The sequence below is a fragment of the Apium graveolens genome, chromosome 9 (assembly GCF_009905375.1).
Source record: "Apium graveolens cultivar Ventura chromosome 9, ASM990537v1, whole genome shotgun sequence".
Classification (NCBI taxonomy): Eukaryota; Viridiplantae; Streptophyta; class Magnoliopsida; order Apiales; family Apiaceae; genus Apium; species Apium graveolens.
Genome location: NC_133655.1, coordinates 100152901 through 100171167, shown reverse-complemented (window position 1 = coordinate 100171167; position 18267 = coordinate 100152901). Strand labels below are relative to the sequence as shown.

The window sequence follows — 18267 nt, the reverse complement described above, 5'->3', positions numbered from 1 at the left end:
AAAAACTCCACAAATTATTTTAAATTATTTTTTCTGAATAAAGTATAAATATTAAATCTTAATTCTAGAAAAAAAATTAGAAAAAAGTATGCGGAACTATGATTTTTATACACCTTAAAATATGCATAAAAAATAAAAGATACTAGTATTTTAGTACCGACGGAGTAAATCACATGTTAAACCTTTGGAAGGGATTAAAATTACCAATCAATAAGTTGATTGTTGATTAGAGAATTTAAAATTTGAATTGCATGTATGTATATGTATAACATAAATGTCGGTACTTTTCGTCAACCTAAACTCTGATGATATGTCAAGTAACGCTCTAAAATCTTAAGTTGTTAGAGGATGAAATTAGTCGCTCTCTAAAATCTGGGTGTTGGCCCATAATATCACAATTTCAAGCAAAATGGCCCAAAATCTTACATTTCAGAAAAATTGCTTTTTTTATCACACGAAAACGCATTTTAAGTTCCGTTTTCAGGAAACGCATTTTTAATTTGCGTTTATATTAATTATAAAATTTAAAACTGAAAATTAAAAATTAAAAAAAAATATTGAAAACGCATTTACAAAAGACGTTACTGCGTTTTTGCGCCAAAAATATATGTTTTTGATGCAGGATGGATTCGAACATGTAATCTCCCGTGCACTGAGCTCTTATTTGCAAGGCAAAACCAATTCAATACAAACAGCGTATGTGTATAATTATAAACGCAAATTTAATAAACGTTTTTGTGTGAGAGAAAGGGCCATCTTTTTATACTGTGATATTAAGGGCATTTTACTCCAAAATTGTGAGAATTAGGGCTATTTTTTTTATAATCTCAAGTTGTTCGAGTAAGACTCTTCTCGGGATCTTATATTAGTATTCTAACACTTATCTTTTCTCGAAATTCTATTTATGAGTCGAAGGGCATTCATAACTACCCGTTCTAAAATTTTAAGATGTCAGATGACTCGAAATCCTATTTAAGGACTCGAAATCCTATTTATGAGTCGACGCTCATAACCACTCGTTCTAAAATTTTAAAGTGTGAGGGAAATATATTAGGCAACAATACACTTAGGCATGTTTCTTAGGCAAAAAAAGGCTTAAATCTCAAAATAGTCATCGAAGTGAAGGGCATATATCAAAAAAATGACTCAAGTTATCGGGGACTCATTTACATCATTCTAATTGCAAGTAATGATACTACCGTTAAATCAAAAAATAGATTTGACGGAAAGTAGTTGACCTCCTCTTTTGACTTTTTTTTATACAGTAATTATACTAGCTACATTCAGATTTAATTGAAATATTATATTAATCAACATGTATATGTATCTATATCCTCTGCAACTCGGACTCCATCCCGGTATTCTTCCCTCTATAAACCTATACGGTTGTTTACGAGAAAAGTTCAAAAAAGATTGAGTTAGATTAATAATTTTGGAAGCACAAAAAAACCTAAATATTCTAATTAATTTTTAACTAATCTAGAATATTATTCTTTTAGGTTGTAATTAAGAGTAAGCCAGAACAATTTTAGATTTATGCAGATATGGAGAAGTTAAATATATTTTTTGTATGCAATTTATATTGATTTTGTATGCAATTTTTGTAAAACCTCATAATAATATGTTTTTCATTGTACGTTTTATTTCAAAATTTAACTAATCCTAGCTATAGAAGTCTAAGATTATATTTTAATTTAAATATGTGAAATTAAATTTTATCTTGAGGTGTACTAGTTTATCATAATTTGGAAAAAAAATTAACGAAAGTTTAATTTTACATAAATTTGAAAAGAATACGGAATTGTTTAAAAGAAAATATGTGTTTTTACTTTAAAATTTAAAATTATGTTTAAAAATTACAGATAAATTTTGAAATTTAAAATTTGAAACTAATATTTTATGTTATAATAAAATTTGTATTCTCTTTAAATTAAAGAAAAAAGATTATTTGTAAACATAAAAGACAATTATTTGGTTTTAAATAGAAATTAACTTTTTCCAAATATTTTTTAAAAAATAATTAATCTATATAATTATTCAGCTAAGATATATTACCAATTTACTAAATACAAACACATATACACACAGTGTCATCATATTTGTAATTAGTGATGACCGCAACATTTCTGTGCTGCCACGTGTTATAAAATACAACTCCTGTTAAATTTTAACGTTTTTCATCCAGTCAACTAATTTGACTAACGGCACTATCATTATTTTCAACTAGAGTGGTGCAAACGAGTCTCCGATAACTTGAGTCATTTTTAACCATTATTATTTTCAACTAGAGTGGTGCAAACGAGTCTCCGATAACTTGAGTCATTTTTTTGATATATACCTATCAGTTCAGTGACTACTTTGAGATTTAAGCCGCAAAAAAAATATTTATATTTGCTTTCAAAAATTAAAATAATACTATGAAGGTTTTGGGAGATTTTCGCAACAGAACTCCAGTAGATTCTGTAGTCCCATTTGATCCCGTAAAATAATCTATAAACCTTCCGAGTCAGGCACACAACTGTAACAATGATTTAAATTTTGCTTGGAGGGTAATAGTCCTAATTCAAAGTAGAAACGGGTAAACTGGTCCTCTGTATATAATTTAATGAGACAAACATATGACCAAGTTAATTGATAGGATATGCAGGAAGGAGATGAACTGATTGAAAACAATTTATGATTAAACAGCAAACATCAATTATTTAGTTCTTAAATCGTTTATCACACAACTAAGAAGGATACCCAATCTGACACACCTTGTGATAAAATAGTGTACATCATCAAGAACGCTTAATAAAAAACATTTCCAGTAGTTTCGACAAATGAATGACCACTTTAAACACGCTTAAGTACAACTACCATGATAACCATGACGACTAATACCATAATTGAAGCACCCATAGTCTTATCAACTTTAGCACTTCCATCAGCTGCTGCTGGACCAGTAAAAAGATTTTGAAAGAAACTAGAGCAGCTGTTCAGCATATCCTCTACTCTTGATTTGATATCCTTCAAAAAACTATTAAAACCTTTCTTCGGCTCTTTCTCATCGAACGCCTCATCGTCTGAGAACTTGTGGGACTGGTAGCCTAGAATCTCAGCATCAACAGGTGATTCATTAAGATTGCTGTTCATACCTGAGATGAAAGTATCAAATGATTGCATTATGTTTCAAATAGAAGCTGAATCGAAATTACAGAAAGCTTCACATTTCATACCAGTGTCTTGAGATTGGAAGTATTCCAAAAGCGCCTCATTTTCCATCACAGCAGTCCAGACATTTGGATCACTAGCAATTGAAGCGACAGTCTAGAACAAACAAGTTGAAGATATTAGTCTCCTATGTAGGGACCGATCATCATCGATAATATTCCACAATAAGTACACATGGATGAGCATTAAAATTTGAACTTTACGTCTAACAAGAATACATAATACATATGCATATCTTGCATGTAAGGGCTAGTAAACAGCTGAACTTTCATTTTTGTTCAACTTATAAGCTTGTACAATTTTCAGGTTCATGATTGCTATATTCATGTTGTATATTTGCCACACAACACTTCTGACAATCCTACATGACCCCATAGAAAAGAGTGCATTCAATCTCAAACCTGAGCAGCGGCACTTTCTTTGAGCAATCGAAAAGCCTGAATAGCATGATTTGGTACCGAGGCTTTGGTAATACAAGCTTTACCCTCCGAATGGCCAGAGTCTGACATAGCCAACTTCTCATGCCCCCTATATGATTCACATGAACCTTCACTGGATTCTTTCGACAGGTACACCCTGAGCATATCATGCAAAGAGCAATTCCAGTGCTCAATTAAACTTCTCATACTCATATATGTGCAATTTTCATTTGCGCTAGATAAACAAGTTACCCACAGAGAGAGAATGGAAAAAACACACAAACACACACACACACACACTCTTTCCAGTAGATAGTTATAACCTGTCATGCAATTCCACTGAAGAGTCGTTTTTCAAATGTATGTCAAGGAATGAACAAGTGAATATGAATGATCTCTTATTTTTTTACCAATGATTCATTTAAAAAGAAATCCAAGTTATTTTTTGGAGAAGATGAAGAAAATGGGAGACGTTAACATTTTTAGCGGAGCTTGGTTAGAGTTTGAGTTTTTCATATTTAACGGAAGGATGTTAAAGTCAAAGGAAAGTGAACCAACATAAAAAAATTCTCTGTTCAGTGACTAAATTAAAAGTCATGTTCGCTTAAGTGATCCAGTTTTAAGGCTTTTTAGTTCAATGATCCACTTGCAAGAGAGGTAGAATTTAGAGATGAACTAGCCATTTGACCCTTTGATATATTCTACGCATCCAGGGTAGACCTGTAGACTGCATCATAAGCATTTACACGACCAAGAAATGACTCCAAACCCTTTTCATCAAAAACAGTAAGAAACGTGCTACACATATTTTACATTAAAATGGGTATTCAAATAGAAATGAAGCATAATGCTAAGAGCGGTTTCACACATGCATTCAAGCAACTAGAAACAAACAGATCTTTAGACGACACAAGGGCTTTTCAGTTTTCAATTGAAAACTTATTGGCCAACGCCGATGCCAGGTTTCCTAAAGAGTTTTACAACCATTCTACTGCTAAACAATTCACAGTTGTAAATCAGTCTCACTCTGCCACTTGAACAGTGAATTAAATCGCTTAGCATAATCGCCCATCACTTGAATTACTCAGAATACAATCCTTACATCTGTATTAATTACCCGTTCCAAGCACAATGTTGCACATTCCCATTTTAAAACAAGGTAATCTTAAGTTCCTAACCAAAAGTAAAGGATACAGCCTCGATTGAATATCATTTTCCTAAAACATAACAGCATATACATTTAAAAACGAAACGAAAAAAATGACAAAATTGGATAAGATAACAATATAAATGAATAAAGAACCATACTGATCAAGAGCAGTACGGAGTTGAAAGGTAGCATCTTGAGCTTCCTCAAGAGTGGGGGCCCCACCAAACACAACCCTGGCCAAAGGCTCACCCCTGCTCGCCACCTCTCCAGCCACTTCCCAATCTTCAAACGACGCAGCTTCATATTGCGTGTCAGAGGAAGATATGACACATGTTATGGGCCGAGCACTATTGGCCTTGAACGCGGCGAAGGTTATAGTTTCAGGGAACGCCGGGAACCCACCGCGAAAACTGCCGTTAAAAAAACCGGCGATCTTTCCGGCCACTCTCATCACCGCTCCGCCTCCCATTATTCTTATTGTGATACTGTAGGTGATTTAATTTGGTTGAGATGATTTATTTTTGACTTGCTTTGCTTGATTGATCGAATGTGTGTAGAGATAATACACACACGCACACACTTGTATGTATATTAAACTACTCTGCTTCTTATTCAGTCTTGCATACAAAAGATAATAAATACTACCTATATCAGGTATGGCTACAAAATAGGAAACGCTAAGATAGTAACCAAAAACAAACTCCTAATTCTATTCCATCACTTATCGACTCCTACAACTACGTTACCAGACTCAGACTAAATCAACTCCTACTATAATTAAACAATAAACCATATTTAGATTAATTAAAATCCAACACATTCCCCCCTAATCTAAATATGTTTTTTCCTTCAACTACTTCGTACTTGTGTTTTCTGAAGCCAGATCCACGACTCCCACCAGCTTTCTCAGACCTTCGAATTTAATTTTTCCTAGAGCTTTAGTTAATATGTCTGCACGTTGCTTGTCTGTGCTCACGAACTCGACTTCCAGTTCCCCACGCTCTATACATTCACGAATGAAATGAAAACGTACGTCTATATGTTTACTCCTCCCGTGCAATACCGGATTTTTCATCAGTTCAATCGCAGATTTATTGTCTACATGAAGTATTACAGGCCTGGTACTTTGTCCCGTTATCTCTTGCAGTAAACCACGAAGCCATATGCTTTGGCAAGCTGCGTATGTAGCTGCCATGTACTCTGCCTCGCATGAGGACAGAGCAATCACCCTTTGTTTTTGTGAAGCCCAGGATATCAGACCTCCATTGAGATAAAAACACATCCCCCCTGTACTCCTTCTATCTGTCACGTCTCCGGCCAAGTCGCTATCTGAGTAACCGCAGAGGTCTTGAGTGCTTTCATCCCCTGCACTTGCATAACTCAACCCATAATTAACCGTGCCCTTTACGTACCTTAGAACATGTTTTATCGCCTGCTGATGCTTCACGGTTGGTCGTTCCATAAAACGACTGATTACACCAACAGCATACGAGATATCTGGTCTCGTGTGTGTTAGGTACCTGAGACTTCCGACAATACTTCTGTAATTATTTGCATTTACCTCCTGTCCCTCTTTGTCCTTGTCCAGCTGAAGCATACATTCCATGGGAACCTTCGTAGCGTTACAATACATCATCCCTGCCTTTTCCAATATTTTCTTTGCATATGAAGTCTGTTTCACTGTAGTGAAGCCCAAACCCTGATTTACCTCGATTCCAAGATAATAAGACAGCAAACCAAGATCACTCATCTCAAACTTCTGATTCATTTGTAGTTTAAATTTTTCAGTCTCCGATTTGTTCGAGCCAGCCACAAGAAGATCGTCCACGTAAACCCCAATTATTAAAGTTTCACCATTGCTGCACCTCGTATAAACAGCCTGCTCGTGTAAACATTTCTTAAATCCCAACTCCTTTAAACACTCATCTAGTCGAGTGTTCCAGGCTCTAGGGGCTTGACGTAGACCATACAGCGCTTTGAAAAGTCTATATACCTTGTGTTCTTCTCCTTTCTTCTCGAACCCTTCGGGCTGTGAAACATAAACTTCTTCAAGAAGGATCCCATTTAGAAAAGCTGACTTCACATCAAGATGGTGCACCTGCCATCCTTTCTTAGCTGAGAGAGCCAATAGCAGTCGTATTGTTTCCATGCGATCCACCGGAGCAAAAACTTCCTCGTAATCGATTCCTTTAGTCTGAACATACCCCTTGGCGACTAGACGCGCTTTGTGTTTGACCACGTTCCCCTCAGAATCCTTTTTAAGCTTGTATACCCACTTTAAACCAATGGGCTTGTGACCAGGAGGGAGCTCGGTGAGGACCCATGTTTTGTTTTTCTCGATGGTTTCGATTTCAGCAATCATTGCTTTCTTCCATTCATCTTCCATCGCTGCTTCTTTATATGATTCTGGTCCCTCGATCTTCAGCAGCATGGGTTCAAATTCTGGATGTTCAATCCTCTCGGTTTCTTCATACAACTCCATCAGATTTCTGTACCGCATTGGCTGTTCACTGTTCTCAGAGGATGTCGTGTTCCTGATACTGCTGCTATTTGGAGTTGTTGTGGTCGTACTATATATAGATTCTGCGGATTGTGATGTATGTGGAGGCGTGGTTTGCTCATGCTCATGTACCATTCCTGTGTGCTCATTGTCATTGACCACCACCACACTTACGGGAAACGTTACTTCGCTTTCTCTGTTTTCATCCCACTGCCAGAGTTCATTTTCTTGTACAACCACATCTCTGCTAACATGGACTGCTCCGGTGTTTGGATCAAACAGTCTGTTCCCCTTCGTTCCCGGCTCTTTCCCGAGGTATATCACTGCTTTGCTACGATCATCTAGTTTAGTCACCTTCACAGTTGGTATTTTCATGAAGGCAACTCGGCCAAACACCTTGACATGAGACAGATCGGGCCTTTTCCCACACCAAGCTTCATATGGAGTCCTGCCGTTCAAACTTCGAGTTGGTAATCTATTGAGGATGTAGACAGAGTGTCGAACTGCCTCTCCCCACAGAAAAGATGGGAGCTTTGATTCCTTTAGAAAACTTCTTGTCATTGCAACGACGGTACGATTACGACGTTCAACCACCCCATTTTGTTGTGGGGTGTAAGGTGTCGTGTAATGCCTCAAAATCCCAGCGTTTTCACAATATGACGTGAATTCCCTTGAACAGAACTCACCACCCCTGTCAGTTCTCAAAATCTTGATCCTCTTCTCGGTTCCAGTTTCAACCAAGACCTTGAATTTTTTGAACATCTCGAAAGCCGCGCTCTTTTCCTTTAGCATATATACCCACATTTTACGACTAAAATCATCAACAAATAAAATAAAATATCGATTACCTCCGGGAGTTGCGGGATGAATCGGTCCACATATGTCGGCATGTACTATCTCCAAGGCTTGTTTCGCAATAGAATTTGCTTGATGAGGGAAGGGTTTCCTTGCTTGCTTAGACAACAGACACCCCTCACACCGTTTCAATGGTTGCATAAACTTTGGAATCCCATATACCATTTCCTCTCGTGACATGAGTTCCATTGCTTGAAAGTTGACGTGTCCCAGCCTTGCATGCCAAAGCCATGTATCTTCTTCAACCTTGGCAAGTAAACAGTTTGAGTTACTATCCTCGAGACTAATTTTATACAATCGATTTTCGGACCGCTTCACCTTCATTAGCAGACGTCCACCTTCCTCGTAGACCCACAGATAATCACCATCGATCACTACTTTATTTCCTGCTTCAGAAAGTTGTCCCAAGCTTATGATATTGTTGCATAAAGTAGGAATAAAATATACCTCCTTAAGAACCCTCTCTTCGCCATTTTTGCACTTGAATGACACACACCCCTTTCCCTTTATTTTCACAATAGATCCGTCTCCAAACTTCACATGCCCGGTCACACTTTCATCGAGTTCTTTAAATTTTCCCCGTTGGCCAGTCATGTGATTGCTGGCGCCATTATCCAGGTACCAGACCTGCGATTCCCTCTGATGTCCAGTGTCTGCTTGTAGTTTGGGAACCATAGCTTTCTCGTTTAACAACAATAATTCACTACCAGTCATGTGTTCAATTTTTCCCATTTCGGCGATTAACAGGGCTGGTTCATCTCCCTGTATTACTGATAAATTTACCTCCTTTGTCGTATCTCTCTCTCTCCGCGGTTTTCGGCATTCAGCGGCGTAGTGGCCATAGGCCTGACAGTTAAAACACCGCACACGGCTTCTGTCTCGTCCTCCACGGGATTCTTCCCTTCTTCGAGAGTCACTACCAGTCCTCCGCTTTATCCACTCCTCGCGACTGAGCAACAGTTGTCCATCATTGTTGCTCTCCTGCTTTCGCCATTCATCTTCAGTTAACAGTAGTTGCCCTTGGGTTTGTTCTACAGTTCCACGAACTCTCTCTTCATGAGCTTTTAACGACCCAATTACTTCTTCTACAGACATTTGTTCAAGATTTCCAAACTGCTCAATCGCGGACGCAATCTGTAGAAATTTAACAGGGACAGCCCTTAACAACTTCTTAACCACATAGGCTTCTTCCATTTTCTCCCCTAGTGCCCTGATATTAGTCACCAACCCATTAAGTTTTAGATAAAACTCATCAATCTGGTCGGTCTCCTTCATAACCAAACCTTCAAATTCCCCTTTCAGGGTTTGTGCCCGCGCCATCTTTACTTTTTCCGCCCCAAGGCACATCGTTTTGACAGCGTTCCAAGTTTCCTTGGACGTTTGTTTGTCTGCAAGGGACAACAATAGGTCTTCCGGAATTCCTTGATAAATAATGGCGAGAGCTCGTTTGTCAGTTTTGTCCTCCACCACTCCAGCAGCATCCTTTGGTTCTATGGCTTCCCACACTCCATGGGCCTGCATAAACACCTTCATTTTCAAGGCCCATGCTGTGTAGTTAGTCTTGGTTAACATCGGATAGCTGAGCCCAAAGGAGCTCTCTTTACCTTTGCTGGGTTCCATCTGGCAGCGATCACAGTATGGTTTAGTTAGGCTCTGATACCAGGTGTAGAGATAATACACACACGCACACACTTGTATGTATATTAAACTACTCTGCTTCTTATTCAGTCTTGCATACAAAAGATAATAAATACTACCTACATCAGGTATGGCTACAAAATAGGAAACGCTAAGATAGTAACTAAAAACAAACTCCTAATTCTATTCCATCACTTATCGACTCCTACAACTACGTTACCAGACTCAGACTAAATCAACTCCTACTATAATTAAACAATAAACCATATTTAGATTAATTAAAATCCAACAATGTGTAGGGGTTATGTATTTTTTTAAATATCGAAAAAAATTGTGGATTACGAGGTGGAGTTTGCCACGTAGACACAACTTGGAGTTTACCTTGACCTCTCGATTCCGAACCTTAAGCGTTAAGTTACATATAAATATTGTAAATTTGTAATAGATCTCTCTTTCATCTTTTGTTTTTTTTAGGAAAATCTCTTTCATTTCCGGTAGAAATATTAACGCCGGCAGTTCTGGAGTGTAATAAAAATAAATGAACTAGCACGAGAGACTGTGCCAGTAATTTTAATTCCGTATATTATTATTAAATTATGTGTGAATAATATTATTTAAAAAAGTTTGTAATTTAGAAACTAATACGAGTAGTACCGTTAGCATGCACCGTAATCTTTAACTTTGTCATGTCTCATAAATATAATTATAGTATTTTTGTGGGTGTTATCTAATTAGGATGACTTTCTAGAATATTTTACTCATGTTTAACTTCCAATTCTTAACAATAATGTTAAAGGAACGTGAACTTATAAAATATGGATGGTTTTCAAATATTACATCCTAAAAATTTAAGTTCCAGTTCTAGTTTTATTCACAAATCTTTATAAATTTTCCAAAACTCTACTCAATCCCTGTGCTCTCATATTTCGGGATTTTCTTTCTCACTATTTCGTATTATTTTTCCTTTTAATGGAAAATTGTTTTTAGCATTTTTTCTCTTTCTTTCTCTTTCCCTATCTTAATGTCTTTCAAGGCATTAAACAATACAGTTTTGTGTAATTAACTGAATGGATCTGTGTTGTGTTACAGGATAATCAATATTTCAAACTTTGTGCTTGAGACTGATTAATTATGACTGTATAAATATTTTTGTGTTTCCATCATCATAAGTTAAAATTTTTAATGTGCCTTATTCGTCCTTGGACAACAAATACATTCATTTTTTAAATCAATTATAGCTTCATTCACAAGTATCTTCTCTAATGGGAGTGAATAGATAGACCAACCATTGAAATGAGTTTGTTATTACTAAGTATAAGAGTAATTTTTGAGGTCGAAAAATATTTTACCAAAACTTTCCCAAAAAATGAGATGTCGCTTTTCTATTGGTTATTTTCTCTTAATTAAAATTGACCCACATGTGTTAATATGAATCCCACCAATTAAAATATGTCATTTATTTTTTTGGAATTATTTTAGTACCGATTTTGGTATTTTTAGCACAACTCTGACTATAATGAGCTTTGTATATGCACACTTTATTTTTTAATTATTAAATGATTGTTCGAGATCCGAGCCTTCAAAAATTATTTAAAAATTTAAATTTATATTTTTTTCAAGTTTCCTCAGTTCGCCTTTTTATCAAATCAATCTGAGTAAACGTATGTTCATTAATAATAATTTTATCAAATGAAAAACTTTTATGAACAGTTTGTAAGGTTTCAAATATAGAAGTGAGATGTATGTTAATCTTAATTAATAGAAGAATCATATTGCTAAGTGAAATATTATACCCGCTCTTGAGTGTATTCATTAATCGAAATTTCACTTTATATTTTTAATTGATAAAGACTAAAACTGGTTACACGATCAAACATCAGTAACTCAACTTCCGTATTAATAATTTTTTAATGTACATCTGAAAAATAACTTTTTTCATATTATCCTAAATTCTAAAATTGTTTAATATACTATTAAATATTATTATTGCTTGTCTTTAAATTCTATCTACTATCCTAAATTTGATTTTATGCTTTGTTGCATGAACATCTATACAAACTATTCTACATTTTTGTCTGCTTACAAGTTCCGCAAGTTATATACTACGCATGACTCATATGTATTTTTTGAGTCAAAACACAACTATAAATCGTATAATATACATTACAATAATCCTCTTTCCAAAAATGTGTATTTTGATCAAACATCAAGTTAATTTGTATATAGAAACTTTTGCCTTATTTAAATGAGCAGTATTTTTAAAATCAACTAATTTTACAACTTCTCGAATTCTACTTATAGGTTATTACATCTCTTGTTATAATATACAGTTTTGGATATAATATTAAAATTTTATCTTACACTAAATGTGATACCTAAGATATATCGTGTAATTATTTTTATCAATAAATACATATTATGTGATAATTCTGTGAATTTTGGTGAATTATCAGTTAAGTGGTATCCGTGTTTGGATATTTAAATATGATAAAATTTGAGTATCTCAATTTTTATATGTCCAAAATAAAGTATAGATAATTGTGGTATTCTTCTATTAATTTTTATGTTGTTATATGATTTTATAAATGATTTATGGATTTAATCAATTATTTTTCCGAGTATTTATAAACTATTTTGTATAATCGGGAACCAACCGACTTCAATCGTTTTTACGTTTTTGCAACCCGGAATTCTCGGGAAAACTCCTTCATAACACAATTGCAATATTCCGAGCATTTTTCATCTTTTGACTTTTTCGATCCGGAGTACGGTTTTCCCTGTACGGGTCCCGACGCAATTTTTTTGATATAATATTCGTTTTGGTAGATCGATAAAACCCGTACTTTCGAAAAACGAGATATTTTGATTAAACATTATATTATCTTCTCGTAATTCGTGTAACTAAAGCGCTGAGACCAAGTATGTATTTACAAAATCTATAGTTTGGATAATTATCCTAAAACCGGTACCGATTTGGATTTGTTTTGTCAAATAAACATTATATTATATCCGATATTATCCAACGGGTTACCATATTCCGTAAACATAAATAGCCTTTACCGTATTTTATTTTGTACATAAAATCATTTGCACTCAGTTAAATATATAATTTCCAGAGAAAAATAGTATATTCATATTAGTTATTGAGAATCAAACACTAGTTTCAAGGCGTGATTGATATCGAATTTTGAAGCTCAAGTAACCAAAACAGAGGTATTAAGGAATACTATCAGATTCTATAAGCCATAACACCGCAGAATCATCTGATATTTTTCTATATTTTTATTTATTTTCAAATTATTTTGGATTAAATTATGAATTTTTGATTTTAATGTTATTTGTGTGACTTGATACTTGCATGTTATAGATAATTTGATCCTGGTCATTTTGGTATGTCATAATAGTTTTTTGGAGTTTAATAACATGCTCAAATCTGTGTTTTAATTTCGAATTATGAAATTAGGGTTCATAGGCAGTTTGAATATTTTCAATTGAAATTTGGGGGTTTCTGCTCTAGGGGTTATCAGATTGATTGTTATGGATGTGTAGAGCTTGAAAAGGGAAATCGATTGGTGGTGGTCTCGTCAACTGACGATACCGGAGTTGGCCTGACCGGAGCAAGAAAGAGCTCGCCATCCGGCGAGTTTTCTTCGAGTTTTTCCGGCCAACTCAAGGGTTATTAACTCGATTTGATTGCATGGTTGTGTTCCCGGTGATTAGAAGATGTGATCTGGAGTTTGTGGTGGTGTGACTGTACCTGGATCGCCTTCTTCGGCGAGACAATGTGTTTTCCGGCGAAGTTCGACGGTGAACTTTGCAAAATTGCATATCAGTCATGAGGTTTTGAAAACGAAACAGTTTAGTCCTTGTAGTTTGTAAAAGTTTCAAAAATAGGATTCCTTTTTAAATTTTTTTATAAAAATCATATTTTCTATTTATTTTAATTTCAGAAATTCGTTTTTAATTATTAAAAATTCTAAAAATCATTATTTCAATTCCAAAAATTATTTTTAATTCAAAAATAAATCTAAATTATTTAATTAATTAATTTTAGTTAGTAATTAATTATTTAATTAGTCAATTAATTTAAATTTTAATTGATTAATTAATTTAATTGGTTATTAATTAATTTTAATTGATTATTTAATTAGATTTAATTATTTATTTTGATTTAAAAATTTCGAAAAATAATTTTGAGTTTTAAAATATTATTTTATATTGTTTTTAAGGCTCGATAATTATTATAAAATGATTATGAAGTCATATTACGATATTCGAACCCTGTTAATTATTTATAAATGATTCAAAAACCCGTTTTAATTTCGGAAAATGTTTAAAAATTCGTATTAAATACCTGAAAAATCATTTTAACCCCGAATCTTCTTTGAAAAAGTATTTTTATCGAATATCTTATGTTTTATGTGTTATATGTGATCGGATTGGTGTACGATATGCATATATGTGTATTGTTTGATTGTTTTAATCGTAACTTTCAATCCGTAAGTCGGATTTGGGTTAAACGAAGGATAGATAGAAGCTTATAACGAATAGAATCAAGTGAAAATAAGTGTTGATAGATACTTGTGATGTATAAGTAGAATAAGCGAGGCGTAAGAAGGGAAAGCAAGTAGTCAGTAATTAGGAGTTGGTGGACGAGAACAAGTGAAGTATAAGAAGAGTGAGAAAAGGCAAGTACTTCTGAACCTTTCTCGAGATATATAGCAAGTGATTCCTAATTGAACCTTTCTCGAGATATATAGCAAGTGATTCCTAAACTATCTTGATATGTGTTTGGAATAGTTCTGTTTTATATTGCAAGTGCTTTGAAGCATGTAACCCCAAACCTTGATTCCAGTTATTGATCTTTGAACCGTAAGCCTTATTCTTTGTGAACCATTGATTGTTGAATACCCAAATGCGAACAACAAATATACGATACTACTCCATAAATACATACAAACTAAATACTGATCACTGAACCGGAATTGTTTAACATACAAACCTTCATATCTTATATATCAGAAGACTAATTTTTATAACCACGAGACCTTGATTATTCTGTTATCTGATTCTTTTACCGGCTGATAGCCAATCCTTGTACTTACCTTGTTATATCATATTGGTGAATGTAAACCACCTTATGCTTGAAGACTAGTGTTATTTATGATTTTGTTTGTTGATTTACTTTGTTTATTCAATTATTGTTATAGAATTGGATTGTTTTATAAATGTGGACAAGATTCATGGTCAGACCAGATTGGTGGTCATGTTAGGCCAATGTGTGCCTTGGATCTAGTAATTAGAGCAGAGCTGTGTGCCTTGCTCGGAGTTAGTGTGTGATTGATCAGCAGCCTAACCTTGGTTTTTAAAATAAAAATTGAATATCCAATTCTAATAATTGCTTATAAAGAAACTTGATAACCTAAAATCATTTCATTTGATCATTGTTTAACCTCAGTATTGTCACTGTCACTTGCTTAGCTGGTTAGCTCATTTGTGTGATTCTGTTTATGTTCTTTTCTAGTTAAGAAGGAACCTGTTGGTAGCGAGGATCCCTAATCAAGTGTGCAAGCTAGGATTCCAGGTTGAGCGGAATAAGCTGGCTGAAGATTTTCTAATAGTTTAAGCTTTCCAGGTTGAGCGGAATAAGGTAGGATTCCAGGTTGTACCCTTTTGCTTTTGCATTTTTACGCTTGTACTACTAAAACTTTGATATATATATATATATCAGTACCTTTTCTTTTCCCAGCATTGTCATTTACATTACTACACCTATTTTATCTTACTTTATTTATTACACCAGTTATAAACTCTTGTGATACCATGTCCCTTATCCCCTTAACTATTTATATTCTGTAAGGAAGCATGCAATTTACTTAGTTCAACTATTACAAATGTTTTCAAAAAGAGATATTTCTATTTACACAAAACTTTTCACAAGAAGGATTTGATTTAAAAGCTAAATAAGTTGTTTGATTCTTTACAGAAAATGCCTCCCAGAAGAAATACCCGTTCTACCAACCAGAATAAAGAAACCAACAACAACAACCAAGACAACAATAACCAAAATACAAATCCAGGTCCTATAGACCCAACAGTAGCCCGGATTCTTCATATCTTGGCTCAACAAATAGTCAACCTAACTCAACAGCAACAGAGACAGACCAATCCTCAGGTAACTTTCAAGACTTTTCAGGCGGTGAATCCACCGGAATTCAAAGTTTCTTTAGATTCAATTGAATCGAGAGTTTGGTTAAAGGAGATAGAGAAGTCATTTGCTTTGGTGAAGGTAAGAGAGGAACAGAAAGTTGAGTTTACAAGTTACTATTGGAAGAATGAAGCCACCTACTGGTGGGAGACTGTTAAGATATTGGAAGGTACGGATGTTATTACTTGGGAAAGATTCAAGGAGTTGTTTCTAGAGAATTATTTTCCTAAGTTTATTCAGGACCAAATGGAATTAAAGTTTTTGGAGTTAAAGCAGGGAAATATGTCAGTAGCGGACTATGAGAGTAAGTTGGAGGAATTGTCAAGGTTTGTACCATCATATGTGGATACTGATAGGAAGAAAGGCAAGAGATTCCAACAAGGTCTTAAGCCATATATTAGAGGAAAAGTAGCCATATTTGATTTGGACACGTATGTAGGAGTTGTACCAAAAGGCCATGATTGCAGAGACGGAGAGTGAAATGTCACAGAAGGAGAAGGAAAGTAAGAAGAGGAAGTTTGAAGGAAATGAAGGACAATCACAAACAAGGAAGTTTCCAAATTTTAACCAGAATAAAGGCAAGTTTCATCCAGGTAGAAATTTCAATTTTAGGAAGCAAAATGCAGGCGACGGAGGACAAGGCAACCGTCCAGCCCCCAGCCAAACCAACAAAGGCTAGCTCTACCAAATTTCCAGGTTTGCGGAAAGAAGCAAGAAGGAGTTTGTAACAAGTTGAATATGGTTTGTTATAAATGTAATCAGAAAGGGCACTATTCAAGGGAGTGACGTAATCAGCCAGAGAGCCAATAAATAAGGACCAGCCTCCGGAATCCAGTAGTCAATGTTCCAACAATTGGATTTACATGTTTTAAGTGCAGAAATCCAGGACACATAGCAAGGGATTGCAAGACATCATATCTAGTTAGTAATGCATTGAGAATTACGGGATCCATTTCAGTAGTAAATGAGCCTCCAATAGCTAAAATATTTGACATGTCTATGAAGGACGCTATCCAGGATGTTGATGTTGTGGAAGGTGCGCTTACTATGACTTCTTAATGAGCCAAAGTATTGATAGATTCGTGAGCAACTCGATCTTTTATTTCTCAAGAATTTGTTAATAAGTTGAATTGTCCAATTAAATGGTTAAATGAAATTATGACCATGGAATTAGAAAATCAAGAACGTGTATCTGTTAATCAAGTATGTGTGAATTGTGAGATTGAGATTTCTGGCAATAAGTTTTGTGTAAATTTGATACCATTTAAGTTTAGAGAGTTTGACGTTATTTTAGGAATGGACTAGCTATCTAAGTACGATGCTCAGATAAACTGTCGTAATAAGAAGGTAATTATGAAGAGCCAGATGAGAAAGTACTGACTTTTAAAGATCAGAGGCAAGCAAAGAAGTTCTTAACGATGATTTAAGCTAAGAAGCTACTACGACAAAGATGTGAGCATTTTATTGCTTATGTGATCGATAGAAATCAGGAGCCAACAAAACTTGAAGATATTCCAGTAGTCAATGAGTTTCCAAACGTGTTCCCATACGAGTTATTAGGACTTCCTCCAGATAGAAAAATTGAGTTTGCAATCAACTTAGCACCTGGAACGGAACCGGTATCCAAGGCCCCGTACAAAATGGTGCCCGTTGAAATGAAGGAGTTAGCAAAACAATTGCAAGAGTTGTTAGAGAAAGGAGTGATTAGACCCAGTGTGTCCAGTGACGACCTCAACCCCGGGGTCAGGAGTTGACGTCACCAAACACAATTACCAGAAATATAAATAACAAGATTATTATTATTATTAAACTAATATGACCCCGAACCAAGATCCGATCCAGGTTCAAGTATGATCCAAGCTAAACATTATTACAAACCATTTATTCAAAAGTTTGACACACACTAACTTATTCAGAAACTCATCAGACCGTATATGGTCTGATACTAACTACCTCTGAGGAGTCGGGTCCTGAAGGGGCTGAAACACGGTTCTGCCAAGGTCTGATTGGTCTTCTAGGCATATAATATATATATATATATATATATATATATAACATGTTGCAAGGGTGAGCATAATCGCTTAGCAGTACCAACATATGAATAACAAGATAAAAATAGTAATGTAAACAATGATAGGAACATAACTGTAATCATTTGAACAACATTATATAACGAAAAGATGAGATAACTAGATATCACTGACTAGCATACTTCTAATAAAAAAAACGTGGTAGTGTGTTGTGTAAGTACTAGAGTCCAATTTTAGCATGTTATTCACATTTA

General features: G+C 34.9%; 1 protein-coding gene across 1 annotated transcript; it reads right to left on the bottom strand.

Moving 5' to 3' along the window:
- Nucleotides 1-2660: 2660 nt before the first annotated feature.
- Nucleotides 2661-5485, bottom strand: LOC141686660 (uncharacterized). Its single transcript, XM_074491702.1, has 4 exons — nt 4941-5485; nt 3615-3789; nt 3219-3309; nt 2661-3137 (listed from the first exon to the last, which is right to left on the bottom strand). The coding sequence occupies exons 1-4, from the start codon at nt 5249-5251 to the stop codon at nt 2836-2838; spliced, it is 879 nt and encodes a 292-aa protein (XP_074347803.1). The 5' UTR covers nt 5252-5485; the 3' UTR covers nt 2661-2835.
- Between the last annotated feature and the right edge of the window lie 12782 nt (nt 5486-18267).